The sequence below is a fragment of the Convolutriloba macropyga genome, chromosome 5 (assembly GCF_964194025.1).
Source record: "Convolutriloba macropyga chromosome 5, txConMacr16.3, whole genome shotgun sequence".
Lineage (NCBI taxonomy): Eukaryota > Metazoa > Xenacoelomorpha > Acoela > Convolutidae > Convolutriloba > Convolutriloba macropyga.
The window spans coordinates 21356475-21380148 of NC_134472.1; the positions used below are offsets into that span (position 1 = coordinate 21356475).

Below are 23674 nucleotides of genomic sequence, written 5' to 3' on the forward strand. Positions count from 1 at the left end.
ATTTTGAAATTTGTATTTATGGAGTCCTTTTTCAATATCTAACCGCTATATTTTCAAAAAAGCTGTTTGAGGTTATAAAGTTTTAAAAATTTATATCCGCAGATCTTCTTTCAGTTTTTTCGTACAGACGAACTTGAAAAGCTGTTTTTAAGCTTTAAAATTAAATTTTCACAAGAATAATATATTGAAATAGTTTCTTTTTGTTTTCATTGAAAATTAATTTTTGAAAGAAATCAAAGGGCTTCGTTGTAAAACTTTTTACAATCTGAACATTATGCAACCAATAATCTGTTTCTTGATGAATGGAAGCAAATGAACGTTGAAAAAGTGACGTTTTTAAATCTCTCCATTAAACAAAATTTTGAAGAATAAAAAAGAGAAAAATTACGTATTTTTAGAGCAAGTTCAAGCAATTTTAGAAACAATAGTGAGGTCCGTTATTTGTACTCGAATGCAATTTGGAAGCAAATCTGAAGAAAACTCTTCTTTCCCTCCTGCGGTTTTGGTTGACACCAGGTGCAGTAAGTGGACTTCAACAAAAACTTAATTCAGGATTCCTAAGGAAGGAAAAGGTCTCGATCTAGGTCCCACTATTTAAAAATCGATAGATGTTTATGCTGCTATTCAATATGCAGTTCCTATCCATGCATAACGAGCATCAGCAACGCTTGAGAAAGGAAGAAATGTTCTTCAGGTTGCAACTAATAGCGGTCCGAACGTTTGAAGTGTATTAATAATTTTTCGAAAAACTGCTTTAAAAAATTAATCCCGAGGCATTAGCGGTGTACGAAGTTACTTGGTTCAAATAATTTTCATCAAATCAAAACAGTTACAAATAAAACTAATGCGTTAAATGAGATTCTCAAAAGTAATTTATAATGTTAGAAATGCAGTTAAAAATTTTCTGGCGATGAAGATAAAGTTCTTAGCGTAAGACCAATTTCAATTTACTGGCTCTACCAAAAGTTTTTGAATTGCTAATAAGTTTGTAGCAACATCTCAAATCAAAAGGTTTAGAACTTAAACATGGTGTTCCTCAGGGAACAATTTTAAGTCATTGTTTCAACATTCATGCCAGGGTTCGTTTTTTTTAAAAAACGGAAATCCGATGCATTATGTGGAAGATGCGGCTGTTTATACATATGACTAAGCAATTGGTACGTGTTAACAAATTTTAGATGAATCCAAAAAGTCGCTAAATGATTGTTCTTCATGACACTCCATGGAATTAAATTAGGAGAAAAACTTTATTCATAGAATCGGGGAAACTCCCAAAAACCCGGCAACTATTTAAGAATTTCTTTTAAATAAAGAATTTGAGAGCGTGACAACAATTTCGGAAGAGCCCAAAGAGTATCCCTTACAAGCAATGTTGGTAGTTTTGTTGGGATACTTTTATTTTTTAGGTCTTTTCTCAACTTTTTATCAAATGTGATGTCCAGAAAGGTACTTCGCTTTTAATTTTACCAAAGACGCTTCTGCAAAAATCTACGTAGCAGAGGGTGTTTCCAGATGCATGTGAAATTTTTGATGAAACAATTTTGTTCTGAGAGAAAACTGAAGCCATTTTTTGGATTAACAAAAATTACGAATTGAATTAGTATGAAAACTGACAAAAAATAAGAAGCATCAGTTTGATATGAATTCAACAGAATTTAAATCACATCCATAGTCAATATTTTGTAAGCAAAAAATTACCCACAGAACATAAAAAAGTTACGCACAATAAGCGCAATCATTGGCAAAGAAATTTTTTTAAATTAAAAGACACTTTTTTTCGAATAAAAGTGACTTGTGGACTTCGCACATTAGAAGTAGTATACAAAAAATGGTTGAGTTATATCTCATGTAATATTAGCTTTACTGAAAAAATGCAACACGGGGAATTCTCTAGCAAAAAAATCTTAATATTAGTTTGAATTTTCACAAGAAACGTCACCAAGCAATTATCAAAAGTTAGAAATGATGATGATGTCAAATTTTGTCTCCTAAGCAAAAACTGTGTTGCAAAATATTTGCAATCCCTTTTTTTCTGTATTTGGTAATTTTCTAATTTTGAACTGTCTAAATCAAACTAAACAATAATTTTTAGTTCTTTTCACATGAAAAATCGAACAAACTGTATGTAGAAAAAATTAGTTACATTTTTCGCAGTGAGACTCTGAAAAACATTGTGTTTTGTTTATCTCAAGCAGGTGAAATTTGTAATGAAAGATTCAAACAATTTAGATTCAGTTGAAGAAAAAAAATTGAAGTCAAAAAACCTTAAATTGATTTGTCTGTTGTTATGTTGGAAAAAAAATTCATTTCATTGTTATTATCAATTGACTGCTTTGTCTCTATTCCTTATTTACGAATTCCTCATATGTTAACTTCAACTGACTATAATTCTATGAAATCACTAGTTAACAGATGGGAATGTTTGCAAGCGTGTTATAAAAATCGTAAGAAAAAATGTTTCTACCCGGAAAAACTGTTTTACAAAATATTTGGTCACGTCAGAGGTGCAAATCCTGTTGGGGGCAAGGTTTTTTGCACGCATAAAGGAAAATTGATTTAGTCTACAGACCCTGAATTAAAATGCCTCTCCTGTCGTTCAAGATCATTTCCTCCGAAATTTGTCGGTTTAAGTTTTTGAATGATCCTTGAAGCACCTATTATCAAATTGACATAAAAATGAATGGAGTGTTACAATTTTAAAAATTTATTACAAACAAATTTTAGATCAATCCAAAATGTCACTAATTGACTGTTCTTCATGACACTCGGAGAAACTCTCAAAATTCCGGCAACTATTAAAGAATTTCTTTTAAATAAAGAATCTGAGAGCGTGACAACAATTTCGGAAGAGCCCAATGAGTGGCCTTACAAGTAATGTTGGTAGTTTTGTTGGGATACTTTTGTTTATTAGGTCGTTTATAAACTTCTATCAAATGTGATGTCCAGAAAGGTACTTCGCTTTTAATTTTACTAAAGACGGTTTTTGCAGAACTCTACGTAGCAGAGAGTGTTTAAAGATGCACATGAAATTTTTTATAGAAGCAATTTTCTTCTGAGAGAAAACTGAAGCCATTTTTTGGATTAACAAAAATTACGAATTGAATTAGTATGAAAACTGACAAAAATAAGAAGCCTCAGTTTGATATGAATTCAACAGAATTTAAATCACATCCATAGTCAATATTTTTTAAACAAAAAATTACGCACAGAACATAAAAAAGTTACGCACAATAAGCGCAATCATTGGCAAAGAAAAAATTTTTTAAGCAAAGGACACTTTTTTTCGAAAAAAAACGGCTTGTGGACTTCAAACGCTAAGGTAGTTTACAAAAAATTAGTTATATCTTATGTAATATTAGCTTTACTCAAAAAATGCAAAACGGAGTAAATATCTAGCAAAAAAAATTTTAATATTATTTTGAAGTTTCTCAAGAAACGTCACCAAGCAATCATCAAAAGTTAGAAATGTTGATTATGTCAAAATTTGTCTCCCAAACAAAAACTGTGTTACAAAATATTTGCGACCCCTTTTTTTCTGTATTTGGACATTTTCTAATTTTGAACTGTCTAAATTAAACGAAATGATAATTTTTAGTCCTTTTCACATGCAAAATTGAACAAACTGTATGTAGAAAAAGTTAGTTACATTTTTCGTAGTGAGACACTGAAAAATAATGTGTTTTGTTTATCTCAAGCAGGTGAAATTTGAAATCGAATATTCAATCAATTTAGATTCAGTTGAAGAAAAAAAGAATTTGAAGTCAATAAGGAACAAATTGATCTGTCTGTTGTTAGGTTGGAAAAAAACTTTCATTTCTTTGTAATTATTAATTGACTGCTTTGTTTCTATTCTTTATTTACGACTTCCCCATATGTTCAATTCAACTGACTATAATTCTATAAAATCACTACCTAACAGATGGGCTTAATTATTGCAAGCGTGTTATAAAAATCGTAAAATAAAACGTTTCTACCCAGAAAAAACTTTGCCTGTTTTGATAATTGAAGTAAAAACGTGTATTAGTCTCCGTCTCCTGCAGAAATCCCTGTAAATTGAAATTTTCTTTGCAACAAAAGCATGGGGGAGAAGGAACAACGAAGTCAATTTAAATACGAGAATTTAAAAAAGAAACGTTTTTTGCCCTTTCCGCAAGTGGTTGCCTTTCCTGATTTTTCGCTTGACATTATTGCGCTTTTCTTCTAGAACATTTTTTGACTTCTCAAGTGACCTTTTTACGCTTTCGTTCATCATTTTTGAGTGATCTCTATTGCTCTCTCCGAAGTAAAGCTTCTTGCTAATATATAATCAGTTGCAGTTTGGGAAAAGCGGTGAAGCAAACCGCAGTGGTTAGTTAGGGTGGCTATGGATCGGGAGGTCAAAGGTGCGAATCCCGTTGGGGGCAAGGTTTTTTTGCACGCATAAAGAAAAATTGATTTAGGCAACAGACCCTGAATTAAATTGCCTCACCTGTTGTTCAAGAGCATTTCTTCCGACAATTGTCGGTTTATGTTTTTGAATGATCCTTGAAGCACCTATTATCAAATTGACATAAAAATGGATGGAGTGTTACAATTTTAAAAATTTATTACGAACAAATTTTAGATCAATCCAAAATGTCACTAATTGACTGTTCTTCATGACACTCGGAGAAACTCTCAAAATTCCGGCAACTATTAAGGAATATCATTTAAATAAAGAATTTGAGAGCGTGACAACAATTTCGGAAGAACCCAATGAGTAGCCTTACAAGTAATGTTGGTAGTTTTGTTGGGATACTTTTATTTTTTAGGTCGTTTATCAACTTTTATCAAATGTGATGTCCAGAAATGTACTTCGCTTTTAATTTTACCTAAGACGCTTCTGCAAAAATCTACGTAGCAGAGAGTGTTTCCAGATGCATGTGAAATTTTTTGATGAAAGAATTTTGTTCTGAGAGAAAACTGAAGCCATTTTTTGGATTAACAAAAAATTACGAATTGAATTAGTATGAAAACTGACAAAAAATAAGAAGCATCAGTTTGATATGAATTCAACAGAAATTAAATTACATCCATAGTCAATATTTTGTAAGCAAAAAATAACCCACAGAACATAAAAAAGTTACGCACAATAAGCGCAATCATTGGCAAAGAAAAATTATTTTAAGCAAAGGACACCCTTGTTCGAATAAAAAAGGCTTGTGGACTTCAAACGCTAAGGTAGTTTACAAGAAATTAGTTATATCTCATGTAATATTAGCTTTACTCAAAAAATGCAACACGGAGGAAATATCTAGCAAAAAAAATATTAATATTATTTTGAAGTTTCTCAAGAAACGTCACCAAGCAATCATCAAAAGTTAGAAAATATGATTATGTCGAAATTTGTCTCCCAAACAAAAACTGTTTTACACAATATTTGGTCACGTCAAAGGTGCAAATCCCGTTGGGGGCAAGGTTTTTTGCACGCATAAAGGAAAATTGATTTAGTCTACAGACCCTGAATTAAATTGCCTCTCCTGTCGTTCAAGATCATTTCTTCCGAAATTTGTCGGTTTAAGTTTTTGAATGATCCTTGAAGTGCAAATTATCAAATTGACATAAAAATGGATGGAGTGTTACAATTTTGAAAAATTTATAATGAACAAAATCAGTTTGCGCACACGTTTACAAGAAAAAACTTACTTTTAATCCAAATTTTCTTCTAGATTTGAGTTTTTTTCTTATTGAAGCCAAAATATAGCGGTGATATTTTCGTTTCGTTTCAACATTTTTCAAAACTTAAATATTTGGTCACCTGGAGGCTAATGGAGGGCTAAAATTTAAAAGTTGTCTGAAAATTGGGGAGAAACCTAGAGAATATTGACTGAAGAAACAAAATTTTCTGACCACATTGTTTGCTTTTATTCTCGTCTCAAATATCCAAAATTTAAATAATTGTGAGTCATTTCAACCAAATAAATTTTCAAAGCAAATATTGAAAGTTTCTTTTTGGTTTAGCGTAGATATGCCTACAGTGTTTTAAAAACGTAATATCCCTAAAAATTAAATTAAGCTTTCCATTTTCTTTTCCCTAAATTGAAAAAATATTACTCTGTTCCAATATTTTTTTCCGCTGAAACTTAATTAATCTCTGGTTTAAAAAATTTTTAAAATCAAAATTGTTTGTTCCACAATCCAGAGAAACCACCAAATTAGTAGACCAGATTTTTAATTTTTGTTGTTTTTTCCATGTTTTTCTCTAAAATTTGGTTCCTCTTCTGTACTTGTAGATAAAGAGTATCCGTAAAATTCCTTTTGTTCGATTTCTGGCAACCAAGAGCAAAGGAAGTAATTTTTAGGCAACAAATAGTTTAATAGTTATAAACATTTTTTATTGATCTCTAAAGAAAGCAAACCGAATGATTATCTCTTTTTCTTTTTTAAAAAAAAAGTCTGTTTAACTTTTTGATTTCCATGTCCTCTGAGGTTTTTCTGCTTTTTGAATTTTCATAAAGTAAAAGCCTAAACCGAGTCCTAAAAGGAAGCGAGAGCTGGCAAAAAGTATAAGACTATTTCTTTTTTTTGCCTTTTGGATACTTTTGGATGTAAGAAACTATTTTCTTCTTTGGATTCTTATTTTTTCTAAAATAATTCTTTAATGTTTCGTGTTCCAACAAGATTTTATTATCGAAAATAATGACAAATATTATGTATTTTCTTGATAAGGATATTACATCTTAATTTATATCGTTATATTTCAAAAATATATTATCCTACTCAATCCCCACTTTTTTCAAAACTTTTCCTTATCTTGTTTTTCTGTCATTTTTTTTAAGAGTTCCCCTTCTTCGAACTGCAGTAAAATTTGTAATTTTGAAGTTAAGTTCAGTTATACTCAAAGGGCTTCAAAATGGTGTTTCATTTTTTTCTACCATGCGTAAACAAAAAATGCAAGTTTGACTGAAGAAAAAAGACGGCCTCGCGTATTTATTACCTCTTTTGAAACAAATGTTGGGACAAATATTATATTGTTTAAACTGCCAATAGTCATTTTAGGTTCCCTGCCCTTTTAAAGTAACTTGGAACTTCAGTGTTTTTTCATCGAGTGACTTGTTTCACACATTTTCTGACATGTTTAATAACGTTTTATGGGCAGGTAGATTTTGTATTATGTTTAGATGAATTCGCCGTTATAGCTTGACTGTAGTTGACAAGATTCGTTCAGATAGTCAATTTTGGCGTAACGTCATTTTTTTCAATGGTCAAAATTATCCACAATTTATGCCACTCAAATGTAAGGAGCTGCTCTCCTTATTCTAAATTGAAATGAACCTCTTGATGTGGTTTAGTATTTGACAGCTTAAAAATAAATTACAGTGTTAGTTTGTAAAACAAATTATTCTAAAATCATATCTGTATAAATTTACAAAATGTTTTCATCTATTGCAAACGAAGCAAGTTTTGTTGAGATAAAGAAAGCTGCATTCCTTAAGCACACCAAAATTATTTGGATCTTTTCTGTTAGTAGTACTCTCCTTCTCCGCCTCAGTGGGTGCATAATATTTGCACTCCATCTGCCCCCAAGAATATGGTATATTAAATAATGAATTATTATGTAAAATGGCACTTATTTTTAACAGGGGTTCGTAAGGAACCTGGGGAGGGTGAATGAAGAGATCCAATTAACTGATAGAAAATAATCATTATGAAATTTGAACTTAACAATTCTTTATCACCAGTTCTATGATAAATAAACCAAAATAAGCAATCTAAAATTTAGCTTCCTGTCGAAATTGAGGCCCCAGATGTAGCACAATGAGACAAAGATCTGAGCCCTTGAAAAAAAATTAAGATAACTTCACTTGACGTCAAATGATTCCAACATTTCAGAGTACCCTAATAGAGACCTTCTCAACAGACAAACAGACAATACTCAATCTACCGAAACTCGATCTCCTCCCTTTTACAACCTGATAAACTGCTTCGTATCTGTGATTCTAAAAGATAATGAGAAATGCCAAAAACTTTCTATTATCAATTACCAAAAAGTATGATGACCAGCATAAAAACGCCCATGTTACACATTTTGAGTCACTAATGAGTTACAAATTATATTATACAGCGAATTCTTTAAAAAAAATGCGTGAATGCGCTTAATGGCGTAAAAGTTCCATGCCCACTGAGGTCGGCGGAGGGGGAGGGGGGATGAAGCATTGAAACAAAATCGATTCGAGGTCTAAATTAGAGGGGGGGGGGGCTTATATTGCAGTTGTAATTGAACCCGTCAGTTTCTTATTTTTTCTTGGCAGACGTGTTTGATTTCTTCTTTCCCTCTGCACTGTTTTTGGGCTGGGTACTGCGTGCCTTCTTAGAGTGGCTCTTCTTCTCGGCTGCTGCTGCTGCTGCCTCTTTGGCCAGTTCATGCTCCTCCACTTTCACACACTTCTCGTGCAACTTCACCTTGTCAGTTTTTTGCATTCCCATCGCCGTTTTGACCTAGTACAAACGTACAAAAATGAAGTGTTTTGAATTTTTTCTGATTGCCATTAAATAGTGAATAATTATGCGATAAAACAGCAGGTGCGCTTGGGAGTGTGTTAGAATTTCGAGACAAACTATAGCATTGAACTTAGTTAGAAACATTAGAAACTCTAACATACCAGTTAATCAGACAAGAACAATTTGATTCAAGTCACTAAATTGATATAAATGAATCTCCGAGAAATGTTGCTGTGAATCAACACTCGATGATGATTCCAGATAGTTGTTACTATAGTTAGATTATTTGATGTAAAATCTTCTCAGCATGTATTGAATGATTATGATACCACCGGAAGTGTGAATGAATCCCTTGCAACCCCCACTGCAAATGTTGGTTCTAAGATTAGGTTTGTATCTTGACATTTTCACACTGCACTGAGCATATATAAACAACTGATTTTTGAGTCCTTTTTCATCCCCAAATCCCAATCATCATCTTGATCTATTAATCAGATCTACCTGTAAATCTCTCGTTTGTATACTAAAGTATAAATTTATTTTCCTCTCATTGTTGAAAAACTAGTATTTTTTAATAAGTTAATAACGCTTTTACTCCGCTTACAAAAGTCCATAAACCAACAGGTAAGGGGCCCAGTGGTTTTTTAGGCCTGAAATAGTTCTTAAAATCTAATTTTTGACAGCTATAATATTTTTTGCTTAGAACATTTTATTTTCCTAAATTTTTTGACTGCTCATTCTACAGACAGGGACAACAGACAGGGAGGATGCTGAGCTACACGGGAAAGGGATTGGACATTCCAAATTGGAGCACAAGATTTGTGGCAATTATGCAAAAGAAGAGGCTCTACAAATTACTGCTGGGAACAGAGCAGCAACCCAATGAGCCTGCGCCACTGGCCAATGGGGTAAGCATTGATGAGAACCACAAGGTCCTAATGGATGCATATGGGGAAGACGTCGCAGATATAAAGGAGAAACGAATTATTGTGTGCTGTCATCTGTCACTGACTCTAGACGCTACAACAGTCATGCTAATGAGACATGACTGTGTGGGAGATGACGGCATAGGAGATGAAGCCAAGGCTTGAAAGTTTATGCAAGAGAAATTTCAGAGTGTGGACATGCCAGGAGCTGGCTCGATTGCAGCTTGAGGAGTTTGAAGATTTAGACAGCTTCTTAATCAGAGGACAGGAGTTGCTCAAAAAGCTACAAGAGATAGGGGAAGCAGTCAAGGAGATTCTCTTCAACGCCTTGGCCACCGATGGTCTGCCAATGAGGTATGAAAGTTTCGTTATACAGGAAAACTTTCACCCAGTAACAGATTTTGAAGAGTCGGGGAAAATGCTGTAAAAATTTGACGAGAGTATGGCACAGAGAAAGAAGGCGAAAAGTGTATCAGAAGCTCTAGCAGTGAAGCGTGAAACGGGACCCAAGAAAGGAAACAGCTTTGTGTGGGATCCCTGGATACTCTGCCAAGAACTGCAGGAGGAAGACAATGCGCTCCAGCAAATGTGGCGAGAAGAGTCGCCTATACCAGGCTTGCAGGAGACAAAGAGATGGAGGCAAACATGAGTCAGTGGTGATGTGTCCAACATAAGCTACACCAGATGAGGAAAAACGGGCGGTCCCTACGCAATTGAAGATAGCAGGGTTGCTAGTTGACAGTGGCTTTACATATCACGATGTGACAACCATTAATGCGTTCTTGGACTTTGTGCCCATTCAATCAGTGGTCAGAAATCCCAATGGAAAGGCTTGAAACCAGGTGGGCAGAGGCTGTGTAAGAATCAAAATACGTATACCCTCAAACAGACGGAAATTGCATTGCCAACTCAGGCAAGTTTCTTAAACTTTGTTTTAGTCTCAAGATGCACGGAGTTGGCACATAGCTTCACTTTCGAGTGAGGAAACAGCTGCAAGAAACTGCATAAAGGAGCTCAGGTTGGATCACTTCTTTATCTGGCAAAGCAGATGAGTCCGAACATCAAAATTGCAGCAAATATCTGACCAGACACGCGTAGGCACCTACCAATCAACAGTGGCTATGCGGCAAACGACTGCTTTGATATGTTCAAGGGTCAATTATTTAAAACTTTCCGACACATAAGTCGCTAATTATGATTAAGTCAAGAAAAGCGATGCCAACTTGTCTCATGATTTAAACGACAGAAAATCAACGACGAGCTACTAATTCGAGCTCAACACAGCACACAGCTTGGGTGTTAAGAAGCAGGTCAGATTTGTCCTTTCGTCATCAGAAGCAGAATACCAGGACATGGCAGCAGTAGTTCAAGAAGCACTGTGCTTGAAGCAGCTTCAAGATGATTTTGGCATTCAACAATAACATCCTTCAAGATGATTTTGGCATTCAACAATAACATCCAATAGCAATTAAAGAGGACGTCCGGGTTAAAGTCAGACTTCGCCAAAACACAGTCATGCATAAGAGGAGCAAGCAAATCAAGACAAAAAATTCACTTCATGCGGGACAAAATGGAAGTTGGGAATATTTCATTTCACTTCGTAGTGACAAAATGGCAGCAGACAACTTCACAAAATCCGTACCAATATTGAGGTATCGAACATTCAGAACAGTTTTGATGGGTGCAGACTCTACATAATCAGCCCAAGTCTGAGTGGGGGTGTTCGAGTTGGGTTGTCTTAAACTTAGTTAGAAATATTAGAAATTTAACTTCTTAGTTAATCAGACAAGTGCAAATTGATTCAAGTCAATAAATTGAAATAAATGAATCTTCGAGAAATGGTGTTGTGATTCAATACTCGATTCGAACTGATGATTCTAGATATTGGTTATTATGGTTAGATTATTTGATGTAAAAATTGCCCAGAATGTGTTGAATAAATATGATACCACCGAAAGTGTGAATGAAGTCTTAGAAAAATGCAAATGGTTTCTAAATATGGTATCTATTGCGCCTTTGGATAGGAGTTTTGCAGAAGCTAACCGTTGCTACCCGCACTATAAATCATGCTGCTAAGATTGGTTTTTTACCTTGATTTTTCGCACTGATAATGGGTTTATATAAATATATATATATATATATATATATATATATATATATATATATATATATACATATATATATATATATATATATATATATATATATATATATATAATTGTATAGCTGATTTTTGAGCCCTTTTTCATGCCTAAATTGAAATCACTACCTTTTTTAACGCTTTTTTTAGCTTTCGAATCTCCATAACCCATTACAGTGCAAAATGTTAACACAAAAATTGGGGGGAAAGGGCACAAAGGAAACGATGCAGTTTTTCGGTTTTCAATTAAAGTTCCTACTCACAAATTTTTTTAAAAAAATTACGCTCATGCACGGTTTGAAATTCGAAAGTCCGCAGGGTCACAAGTTGAAATGCTAGAAGTTGTTATATGCAACTTTACGTCGCTCTGCAGAAGTCAGTTGAAAATATTGGCTGTGAAGGGAAAGATCGGAAAAATGTATTTATCGCTATTATTTTTGTTTCGCGCGAATTTCTAGTATTGAGGAGCGTCAATGTTTGGTGGAAAAGATCATTCAAAATTTCAGAATTTCTTCTTTAAAAATCAGTCACAACCCCTATGGGAACCAAATTTGAAATAGTCTGTTTAGTGGTTTATTTTATATAAAAATTATTTGCCCTCGTCAGTTCTTTATGTATCTTTTTAATATCATCAAACACAAAACCCACCCCCACCCCATGTGAGCGTGGTCTTTTTTCAGCTGACCTTTTTGAGGGCATTGTCTTTTTTGAAAGGGTATATGTGGAACATTTCGTTCATCATGAGTAGGAAATCTGCATCCTCTTCCATAGACGCACTGACTCCCGCGTAGTAACTGAAAAACTCGTCCTTTGTGATTGTCCCGTCAAAGTTGTCAGGCGTGTCAAAGTACGCTGGAAACAAACACACAAGTTAATCATAACACATCTTAGAGAAAAAATACATCCAATTATATTATCAAGGTTACCGAAACAACAATTTAACATTATAAAAACGACTTTAGTCAAGGCCTCAACATATGAAAATATCGTCGTTTCTTTCCCCTCCCATTATAGCCCCTCTCCCCACTTAGCAGTATTCTAGCTATTCCCAGACCCCCACACTCAATTACAGTAAATATATCATAATGGGGTTATTTTTTTTCCAGGGGGGGGGGCTGTACTGTGAAAGACCCAGACCGTTTTAGCCACTATATTTGGTATGACATGGCCCTCTTTGACAGATTATCGTACGGAAAGAATTTGTCTCAAATGTCTTATTGGTCCGCTTTGACTAGAGCTAAACTTACCTCCGTTAACAAAAGTTTAGCTCGATAAAAAAAATGCTTTTGTTTCAATTTCAAAATACTCTAGTTTGGTCCAAAAATAGAGAATTGCCTCGACTTTCGCTCAAGCGTATGTCAGAATCATTTGTCTTTCACCTGCGGTAGTATTAGCTGTGCTTGCTACTTGCCGCAAAACGAAGTGTAGCGATGGCCCTATTTACGACATAATAAGCTTTCTACTTCATAAAAAATAGCACAACCACCTGTGGAGGGTGCGTACAGTTAGTTTATATGCCCTCTACCCCGGAGCGTCCCAAACAGAATAGACCGATTCAAAAAATGTCCTCGACACAGAATTGGAGTTGAGCGAATGAGACGTACATAAAAATTGTTCAAGTGCCTGTTCCTCAGTCCACTCTCCCGATATTATCTTGACATGTTTGGAAACATCACACACTCCTCTCAGATCGTCCATCGTCAGACACCCGGAGCCATCCTTGTCAAGTTTGCTGAATGCATCTCGGACCATCCTCTCTCGGATCCTGTTCATGACCTTGTCTCTCAACTCAACCAGGAACTCCTGGTAGCTGATGCTGCCTGCAAACAGAATTAAACGCTTTTCAACAATAATATTTCTAAAATTTAAAATTGATTGCGTTCAGTTCAATTTTTGGACTTCCCTGTAAAAGGGAACCTAATGCATCGTGATGAAACATGGAGGATTCTGACATAATTTTACAAAACCTGATGGGGGTAGGGGTGAGCGGGGTTGAGGGAGAGGGGGTGAGATACTGAGTGGTCAAAACTTTAACACTGAATACCGCCCATCAAACCATGAAATTGTTCCGTCAAAACAGTTTTAATAAATTGCATACTTGGAGAACATGGGAGACTAGAAAATTGCTCAGGCAGTTTATTCCCTCCGTGCTTAATCTGTTCACCCCGTTTTGAAGACAAAACGTTCAAAGAGTCATGCGAAAAATGATCAAGCGAAATATCGCATTAAAAAGACCACAGGGATAATATAATTGCTGCAAACTTAGTGACTAATTGATTTGGATTTAAATCTGCCTGTCCTCATTTTTAAAAAATTGGAGTTTTTCTATCAGTGCTGAATTATATGGGCTACAAAAATGGGGATAGAAAATCAGGACACCTCGATAAAAAATTTAGCAGCTTTTTCTACAGGCATCCTTTTCAATTGTACTTGTCAAAGTTAATTTGTTCTAAATTAACGGGGGTATTTGGTCTCATTTTGGTATTTGTTTCACATATTACGACTCAGAGGTATACAACAAAATTTCTGCCTCAGAATAAACCGCTCGAAAGATAGATACCTAAAATGGGCAAAATTAGAAGACAAGCTTAATATCTATTTTTCGCAAAAGTGCTTTCAGCATTTCTGCGAAATTGAGATACTTTTAAGTTCGAAATTAGGTTAAAATTCCTGTGGCACATTTTTGTCAATAATCATCAATTGAATCTAATTTGATGCGCGCTTTCGAGCTGCAAAAGTGATTTCAAGCCCAATTAATTGAGCATGTGAAAGTGAAATTGATTGATCATGTGAAACTGAGCATTCAGCAAATAAAAATAAAACAGAAACTTCACAACACTCAATAAAGGCATATAAACTCACTTAAAAATCAAAACCAGTGTTTTAAATCTTATTGTCAACAGCCTATTTCGTAAAAATTGGTTATAGGAATATTTTCGTTACCTTAGAGATATTTTGTGGTATTTCATCATAATTTAATCATATTAGCCGTGGTTAAAGCTTTGTTCTTTAACGTATTCAGAAAATATCAATTCTGAAAAAAAAACAACGGAACTATAGAATAATTACGCATGTGTAGTATTTCGATTGGAAAGCTTTTTCTAAATAGAAAACCAATGACACAATTCCTGCGTTAGCCTATCAAATTCCCTGTGTACTCCTTAGCCAGTATAATTGATTTTTTTCGGAAGAATCCTCGAGAACAAGGGAAGCTTTTGGAGTGTGTGGTGATGTCAATCCTATTTCCTGACGTACAATTCAAAACAAACAAAAACACTTTGGTAAATTTGAGACCCAAATGGTATTTTCTAAACCTTTAACCACTTTTTTTCACTTTTAAAATTAGACACAATTACGGATTTTAGATACATTTAGTGCGAAATTTAGATATATTGAGTACGAAGTCGAGTTACCTTGAGTGCGAAAATTAGATTCCTAAATCGATCAGAATTGTTATAAATAGCGCACTAAAAATAGGGTACACATTTTGGATCTCAATTCCGTGGTTAGTATTTGGACATTTTTGCGAACCCGGGTTGCGCACTTCTCTTCAATTGTGGCCAATTCAGCTAAATCATCTATTTTTTGCAATAATGTTTTATTTTCAATGTATCAACATAGGAAAAACAAACAAGAGACAAACAGATCGGACAAATTTGCCCGTGACAATTTGGCTATACCTCTGTGACGTTATGACATAAAATATTACGGCACGGTTATTACTATTATAAATTTTAGACATAATAGCACTTATCCCGCCAACGTAAATAATTTAGACGGCCTTTCTGATAAGTTCATACGTAAGGTTAATTGTTAGGTATATTAATTAATGTAGTTTTGCAAATTGGGTATTTCGACATTGATTAATTTGTTCTGACACCACAAAAATAAATACATGTATAAAATTCCGACTTATTTTAACACTGCGTAAGAGAGCGAGACGATTAAAAAGAAATAGATCAAAAAGGTTCAAACTGAAAATATAAGGAAAGAAGTAGAATGTCGTAAACCACCAAAATCAGTGACCAATTCAAATCCAGGTCAGAACTCGGTATTTAATTTATGACTCCAATAAATTCTATATATGTTATAGTAACTTAGTTCGTTTCCCGTTGTTAATTGGAAATTCAGGCTGCACTTTTGAGACGGTTTATGGTACCAGTTGGGATTTTCATTTTTATTGAGTTGACTACCTGAATTGTCTGTGTCAATTGCCTCGTAGGCCTGCTGCAACTCATAGTGATCCAAAACACACCCGATCTCGGCTACCCCTAAAAACAGTCGACAAAAATCATTATCAACATCATCATCTGTATTTATTCACGCCGGGTCGCCGTAAACTTTTAAAAATTCTAATGATAATGAACAGTAATGAAATCTTGAACTTATCCAAAAAACCGGCCCAATTTTTCTTGTCGGAGCTAAATGTTCTACTACAGAAATATTGATAAGCAAAAATGACAATTTGGTGTTTGAGATCCGAACACACCGACAATACGAAGACAAAGCGTAAGGGCTATTGTTGTTTCTGTCTAACTGAAAACAAAGATACCGACTATCTCCATTGTTTAAAACCAGCAATTTATGAGTGCAGAGCATGTTTTTGCAAATCATAGAATTTGCACAATTTTGCACAATTTTGGCTCTCAATTTTTCCAGCCAAATTTAGTGAGTTTAATTAATAATGAAGCATGTCAATCGTACTAATCAATGTCTATTGCTGTGTGTATTTTGAAGGACGCCAATTGTGTCTAACGGGAACTAAGCAGAATGCTGAAAGAACTCAAATGCTGATATCAAACACGAACATCTTTCGGCTCTGCACCCGTTCTGCTCTAATTCATGTCACTGTATTTTAATGCAGTCAAACTGAGGAAAAGTTAGTACTTAATTATTGATCGTGACAATTTAACATTTTCACATCAATCAGGAAAAATCTGTACGCGGAGGTGTTTTCCGCTGTCTCCGAAGCACTCATTAGTTAATTATTAATTAATAACAAAACGTCAGGCGCATTTATTGTAATGGGAAGTCAATTTGATTTCCTACTGGAACACGAAACAAGATTAAGTAGTAAAATGTTATTAATAAGTAAAAATTGTTTTGATTTGCTGCTGTGGTTGAGATCATTGCCAATTTTTCTGAGAACAGTGAACTATTTCTGATTAAAAGAATCTCCTACGCTGTTTTCACTGAAATAAAACAAAATTTCACTTTCAGATTGAAAAAACCTGCGGTTCAACACATTTGTTCATAAGGGTTCTTGAGAAACTACAAGAAACGACATGAATAGGAGTATTTGAAAAGTTGCGTTCAATCTTCAGCATGCTGCTGAGGTCAAAATTTTTTCAAATCTTGTATTTTCAGTTAGTTAAGCTTCAAAACTAAGAGTTGTTCAAACCAGAAATCATTTATTTTTAATTCGACACGAGGGAAATTTCCGACAAATCAGAGATTCGTTTCTGTACGGCGCCTTGTCTATCTTATCGGGGTCTTATCACGGTATCATATAAGTCTTAGTACGGCGACGTAGTAACCTTAGCAAGGTTTTAGTACAGTTATTTTCAACTAATCATTATCTTCTTTTATGTTAGTCCACTGTTGGTAGGGGGTAAGCTATCATTCAAATACTGTCTCATTCTACCGTAAAGAAGAAAACAATTCTAAAATGTGTATGTGATCGTGCTGCAACTCTAAGAAGCTAGTTCCTCCTGGTCTAAGGAGTGTAACTTTCAAAGAGTGTAATAAAGACTGTTCTACTAATTATATAAAATTAAAATATTTAGTTACATCACAATTCTGGATGGTCAAATTCCTCAGCGGAAAACAGGAAATTTATTTCCCAAGACTGTTACCTTGTTGGAACTCTAAGAAGCTAATTTGTCCACTGTCATCCTCGTCCATATTTTTGAATATCCTTCCGATGTCTCTGATGCCCCCGGGTCCCCTTAGAAGGGCTGTCAATCTAATCCTCTCAACTGGGTTTGTACTCCTCTTCAGTTGATACTTGATCTTCTCCCTCAGTTCCTTCTGGTTCAGCATGTGTGTATTTGCGGTAAACATGACCTATTTCAAACATAGGAAATTACAGGATGGCATATGGGTTAATGATCAGAGAATTAAAACAGACAGGTTGTGAAGTGCGTTTTTATGACAGGACAAGCTCCTTTGGTTAAAGTCTGCCTTGAGTTTAGTCATGAACGATCTGATCACATTTTCTAGATATTTCTTTCAACAACCACCACGATTTTTAAGAAAATTGCTCTTGCATTGTCGTAACTTTCTCGTAAAATGATGTTTAAACACTGCCTGTTTGACCTATACTAATCTTTTTGATGAAAGAAAACATTTTAACTGTTCTCTAGAAAAACTTTGATCATGAAAAAACTGCAAAATTAACTAAGTGGGGGTTTTTAACAGAGAAAGCCTGTCATATCTGAGATATCTGTAAGCGTTTTTGTACTATCAGATTTATGATTATTTGTACTAACAGAAGACATCAGGCATGATTAACATACCTTTCTGCAGACAGACAATTAACGTACCTTTCTGATCTTAATTTGGGCTAAGATTCAGAAACGGGTTGAATTCTTCAGCCCAAAAGGACGTAGGAGTGGGGCTGCAATGGAAGGATTTTTTAAGAAAATGCAGTTCAAAACTCTTACATCTTTTTGGGCTGCATTGGGCTTTCAACGGGGGAAAAATGGTGTAAGAGTGAGGGGGTAAAAGACAAATTAACCCCCCACTCTTACATCTTTTTGGTCTGTCAAGGGGAGTAAAACAATGTAAGAGTTCGGGGGTAATGGAGAAATTAACCCGAACTCTTACATCATTTTACCCCAATTGCAGCCCAACTCTTCCATAATTTTACCCCCTCAATCTTACATTGTTTTAGTCCCCATACCTGAAGACTGCCAGTCTTGAACCCAAAACCTCTCTACCTTCAGCTGCGTATATATATGAATAATACTTGTTAGAATTGCCCTCTCTGAACAAATTACCTCCTCAATCTTACATCGTTTTACCCCCCTCATAGCAAATTACCCCCTCACTCTTGCACCATTTTACCCCCCTTTTGCAGCCCAACTCTTACATCATTTTACCCCCTCTGAACAAACTACCCCCTCACTCTTACACCATTTTACCCATTGCAGCCCACTCATACATGGCAATTTTAGTCAGGGGGGGGGGGTAATTCCTGAAAAGTCCTCCAATTGCAGCCCACTCTTACATGGGAATTTTAATCAGGGGGTAATTCCTCAAAAGTCCTCCCATTGCAGCCCATTGCGGCCCACTCTAACATGGCAATTTTAGTCAGGGGGTAATTCCTCAAAAATCCTCTCATTGCAGCCCACTCGTACATGGTAATTTCAATAAAGGGGGGGGGGGGGGTAATTCGTGAAAAGTCCTCCCATTGCAGCCCACTCTTACATGGCAAATTTAGTCAGGGGGGGGGGGGGTAATTCCTGAAAAGTCCTCCCATTGCAGCCCACTCTTACATGGCAATTTTAATCAGGGGGTAATTCCTCAAAAGTCCTCCCATTGCAGCCCATTGCGGCCCACTCTTACATGGCAATTTTAGTCAGGGGGTAATTCCTCAAAAGTCCTCCCATTGTAGCCCAGTCTTACATGGCAATTTTACTCAGGGGGCTAATTCCTCAAAAGTCCTCCCATTGTAGCCCAACTCTTACATAATTTTACCACCTCTGAACAAATTACCCCCGCACTCTTACAGCAATTTACCCCCATAGACAAATCCCCCCCCACTCTTACAGCAAAATGGGAGGATTTTAGGGAGGACATTCGACCCGGGGACAGATCGATGGAGAGCTTCGATGAGAAAAAATCTTGGAGAGTCCATGTCCAGAGATTTCTCAAGTATTGCATCTTCTCTGCCAGGAGAACATCAAGTCAAGGTTCGCTTTAAATCAGTCTGACCCAAGATTTGGCCCATGACTTGAGACCTCTCTAGGCAGGGACTACAAGAATTGATTTTTTCGCGCAAAAAAAACATCACAGACCGACTCTGAAATGTTCCCTTAAAAGCAATATCATTTATGATAGCATACGACCTATTGTATAGATAATTAAAAAAAAACTAAAAGTAGCCGAACCGATTTTCCTGGAGGTGTAATATTTTATAAATTATTCATTGATTCTTTATTTTGTTGAATACAGAGTCCTCAATTTATACACAATAAACAATTAACTATACTCCCAAAATGAAAACTTCGTTCATTTTCATATTTATCCGCTCAATAAGATACTTTAAGAATGTATTTACTAAGCATGTATTTTATTTTCACATATTTAATAAAGACTCGAGACATTCCTTCGGCTTTCTTTCTCAACAGTAGTATTATTTTTTAGCAACTTCTGAAGAATTTTAGAAAAAAAAGAATGAAAAACATTATTTCGGAACAAGCAACGTGTGAGAGTTCTGAAATCAATCCACCTTTGATCTATTCTTAAGCAAAGCATGCAACGACGTAAATAATTAATTATTAATTAACATTAGACAAGTTTTTGTTCCCAGGTGTTTAAAATGTGATATATGGCGAGCATTCAATGATATCGCCATCACCTGTTTTCCGTTTCTACGGGAATTCGTTCATGATTAATTCACGTTTTGCACCTTTGGTATGATTTGCTCACAACGGTTCTTGTTACCTGTTTGAAAGTCATAAAAAGACCAGCCTGTTACGAAGAAAGCGTAATTTTGGTGATGCGTTGGGCTTTAGAAAAAAGAAAAGGCAAAGAAGAATAACAGATATGATTAGAAAATAAGGGGCCAAAGTAAATATCAGTAAAGGCAAAGAAACTATGAATCAGAGGAATATGATATTTTCATTTAAAATTTGATGTGGTTAGATTTTGTGAAAAAATCCTGAATGATTAACATCTCAGCCTGCTTGGCTCTGGTTTTTATCAGAAGTCAACACACCAAAGAGGTCGAACCCTTTCTTAAAAAATCAATTCTTATGGAAAAGAGTCCAATGAAACTTTGAATGCCCACACACTTGCAAACTTGCTCGGACATCTTTTTCATGCCTTTATGTGCGCCAACTTTGAGATGATGAAAGTTATAAGTGACTGATGCTAAATTGTGACCTCTACTTAGTCCATAATGAGGCAGCGGTTTAAAAGCACGCATAGCATGCTTAGCATTAAATACATTGATCTTTTTTCAACGCCAATATCTGAGTGTTCTAATTTCACAACCGAAAACTTCAGAATTTTTATTGTAGCTTAAAAATTTTTGAGATTCTCTCTATTTTTGGGGAGTGAGAAACGAATTTGAAAAAAAAATTCTTATTGGCAGCATGATGACGTACCTTTTTTAATCAATTCATTTTCGAGTTCAAGCACTTCGGAAGATCTCGTGACATTTTAAGGGTCAAATTTCAAGAGTTCAGATTTCCAAATTACTTCGCCTATTTTTTTAGCCTCGCTAGTTTTTTTCCGCTAGTTTCTCGTTTCAAAATTTAATCTGCCAGTTTGGAATGTTGTTTGGAGACAAATTGTCCGTGAAAACCATTATTACAAATCATTCCTACTTACGTTTGGTTGGAAAAGTGCGCAGTTGTCGAAGTATTGCAAATTTATAACTTGAGTTGAAGACCTCTTAAAAGTGTAAACTCCTGAAGAGATTTGAAGCGAAAGACAGGAACGTTGATAATTGGAATGAACGTGTTTCAAGGCAATAAGATACAAACGCTGTGAACTTACCAACAAGATTTTCTTAACCAAAATACCCGCTAAGTGCTACAGAACAGTTTCATGTTTTTGAAGCTAGCCAGAGCGAGTTATGGAATTTTGAAATTTTCCATGGAAAAACTACAACTAAAGGTTTAACTGTGCAATTCTGTGGAAAATACAAGTCTGAAGTATTTGAGAGAACATATTAGAATAAAGAAAAGGGATAATTCTAAACTACTCTTTTTGGATAAATATTTACCACTATGTTTTAAAGCAAGAGCTGGAATTGTTGGAATGCATTTTATAAGCAGTCTGATAAAAGTTGCAACAAGAGGAAAAGAACTCTTCAACTTTTCCAATTGAAAGTCTATATGCCAGATTGCTTCAATTTAGCAATGATTGCATGCTGACTTTTAATACACGTAATGAGGCGGGCGGGCGTTCGGGGGGGAGGGGGGGGGGGACTGGCGGCTTATTTTTACGAGACGTTTCCATATCAAATATAAAAGTGGTATGGGCAGCCTATAAAATGTTGTAAATGTTTTTTTAACTAAACTTTACCCCAAGTTTCTGCCTATCAGCTGTGTAGTTTTTCGAAACCAGCGCAAAAATGCTAAATGCTACCAGTTTTTCTGGACTATTTTTAAGAATTTCACTTATTTATTGAAGCACATCCTCTTTCGTGATGCTAGATTCAAACTTCTTTTTTTTTTCGCTAGACAATTTCTCACAAGTTTCACTTCTGTATAAAATCTTTGCGCAACATATGTTTTATTAGTGCCGACTCCAACTTCAAAACAAAATTTTCTGAAAAATAAATCTGTTTGATCGTTCCGATCTGCCAATAGAAGCCCCTGCAATCCATTTAAATGTACGGTGGTCCTTTCTATTCCCATCCCTTCAAGGAATTGTTAAATTTGTTTTTCGAAATTTTTTTAAGAGCATGTCAAAAAAATTATGTGAAAAATGATCAAAGTTTGATGAAACGCGAAATGGCCGTGAACAATGAAAGGACCGGAATTAGGTTTGAAGAGATGCAATCAAGAATTGAATGCTTTTCGGAATTTTGTCAAATACGAACACATTTTTTTTCATGATGAAATTTTTGACGTAGTTAAACAAACATTTCATGTTAGGAAACTCTAATTAAGTTAGGAATCCTTCTAATTCAACGGATGACCAATTTAATTGACAGGAAAACTGGATGACCAGATTAGAGCCCCAAACCAGTGAAACGCATCCCATATTCCTGGCGGGATAAACCGTGAATCTTAGAAATTCGTAAAAAATTTATCGGGAAATCCGGGAACCTACCAATTTAACAAAAATTTTAGCAGGAGACCCGGGAATCTCAAAAACTACAGCAAATTTATCAAAAAAACTGGGATTTTCTGGATTACCGATAGTTTTACCGAAAATGGATTTTTCATCTTCCCCTTTAAATTTTGCGGGTAATCTTCTGGCCTAATTTAGATAGCAAAAGAGTTTTCTCGTTTTAACAGAAAAATGTTTCGCCGCTGCTCAGGTAAGCTTTTATGCACTATTTTACTGTGTTTACTGTGTTTACAACTATTTCTAGTTGAATGTCATCAAGTGCATAGCTCAGGGGCAAACCAAGATTTCCTGGATCCAATCTTTTAATTGGACCAATTTGTTCAAATCTAACCAAACTGAAAATCAAAGTTCCCCTATGAAAGTGTGCACTGGTTCGAAAGATTAAAAAAATGAAACTAAAAAGATTATTTCTCACCTATAGATAGAGCATCGAATTTTTTTCTGCTTCAGTCCAATATCGTTGAACTCGTTTGTAAAAATATTTTAGCTCTCGCCACCAGCCATGTTTTTTTTCTGTAGTTACTTATTTGGATTACATTTGAGTAGACAGAAATCACAGATTAATTGAAAAAACTAGAAAAATGAAAAGGCGATTTTTCTGCGAATTTTTGTTTTCCAACAAATAACCTTCAGATAACGTAATTTCTCGTTTTTATGGCTTTCATCAAGTGTTGGGAAAGGGCTTGTTAACTTATTGATTTCTTGTTGGACATTAAACTGAAATTTCAAAAGGGGGAGTCAAAAGGCTGCAAAAATTTTTCATTGAGGTCTTAGTTACCCCTGGTTCATCAACCATCAATTGATGCTAATTAAATCAAGTCTTCTAAAATTTTTTATTAATTTAATAGGGCGAAAATCTTTAGATTCTTGTTCCCAATAACTTGTTTGGTAAAATTCTTATTCTTAACACGGAAAACTTATTTTTACAGCGGTAATTTGCACAAACATACAATTTTTGTGGATTTTTGTAACAAAATGAATGCGAATTAAAAAAAACAGTTTTTTAAACAAATTTTTGTCATAAAGTACAATTGCTTTTTCGTAATAAATTTCGTAATAAGTGTGAATTTGGTAAATCTTAATCCACTTCATTAATGTGAGAACATTATCGGCA

The 23674-nt window shown here is 35.0% G+C and overlaps 1 protein-coding gene across 2 annotated transcripts in view; it reads right to left on the reverse strand.

Moving 5' to 3' along the window:
- Positions 1-7664: 7664 nt before the first annotated feature.
- LOC142339225 (crustacean calcium-binding protein 23-like) overlaps positions 7665-23674 on the reverse strand; it is a 36186-nt gene continuing 20176 nt past the window's right edge. For both annotated transcript variants that reach the window (XM_075389079.1, XM_075389078.1), the window contains exons 4-8: positions 17382-17592; positions 15720-15797; positions 13131-13346; positions 12212-12378; positions 7665-8457 (exon numbers count right to left, since the gene is read on the reverse strand). In XM_075389079.1, coding sequence (XP_075245194.1) covers positions 8254-8457; positions 12212-12378; positions 13131-13346; positions 15720-15797; positions 17382-17592 — 876 coding nt within the window. In that variant the 3' untranslated portion in view covers positions 7665-8253. The remainder of the gene's footprint in view (positions 8458-12211; positions 12379-13130; positions 13347-15719; positions 15798-17381; positions 17593-23674) is intronic.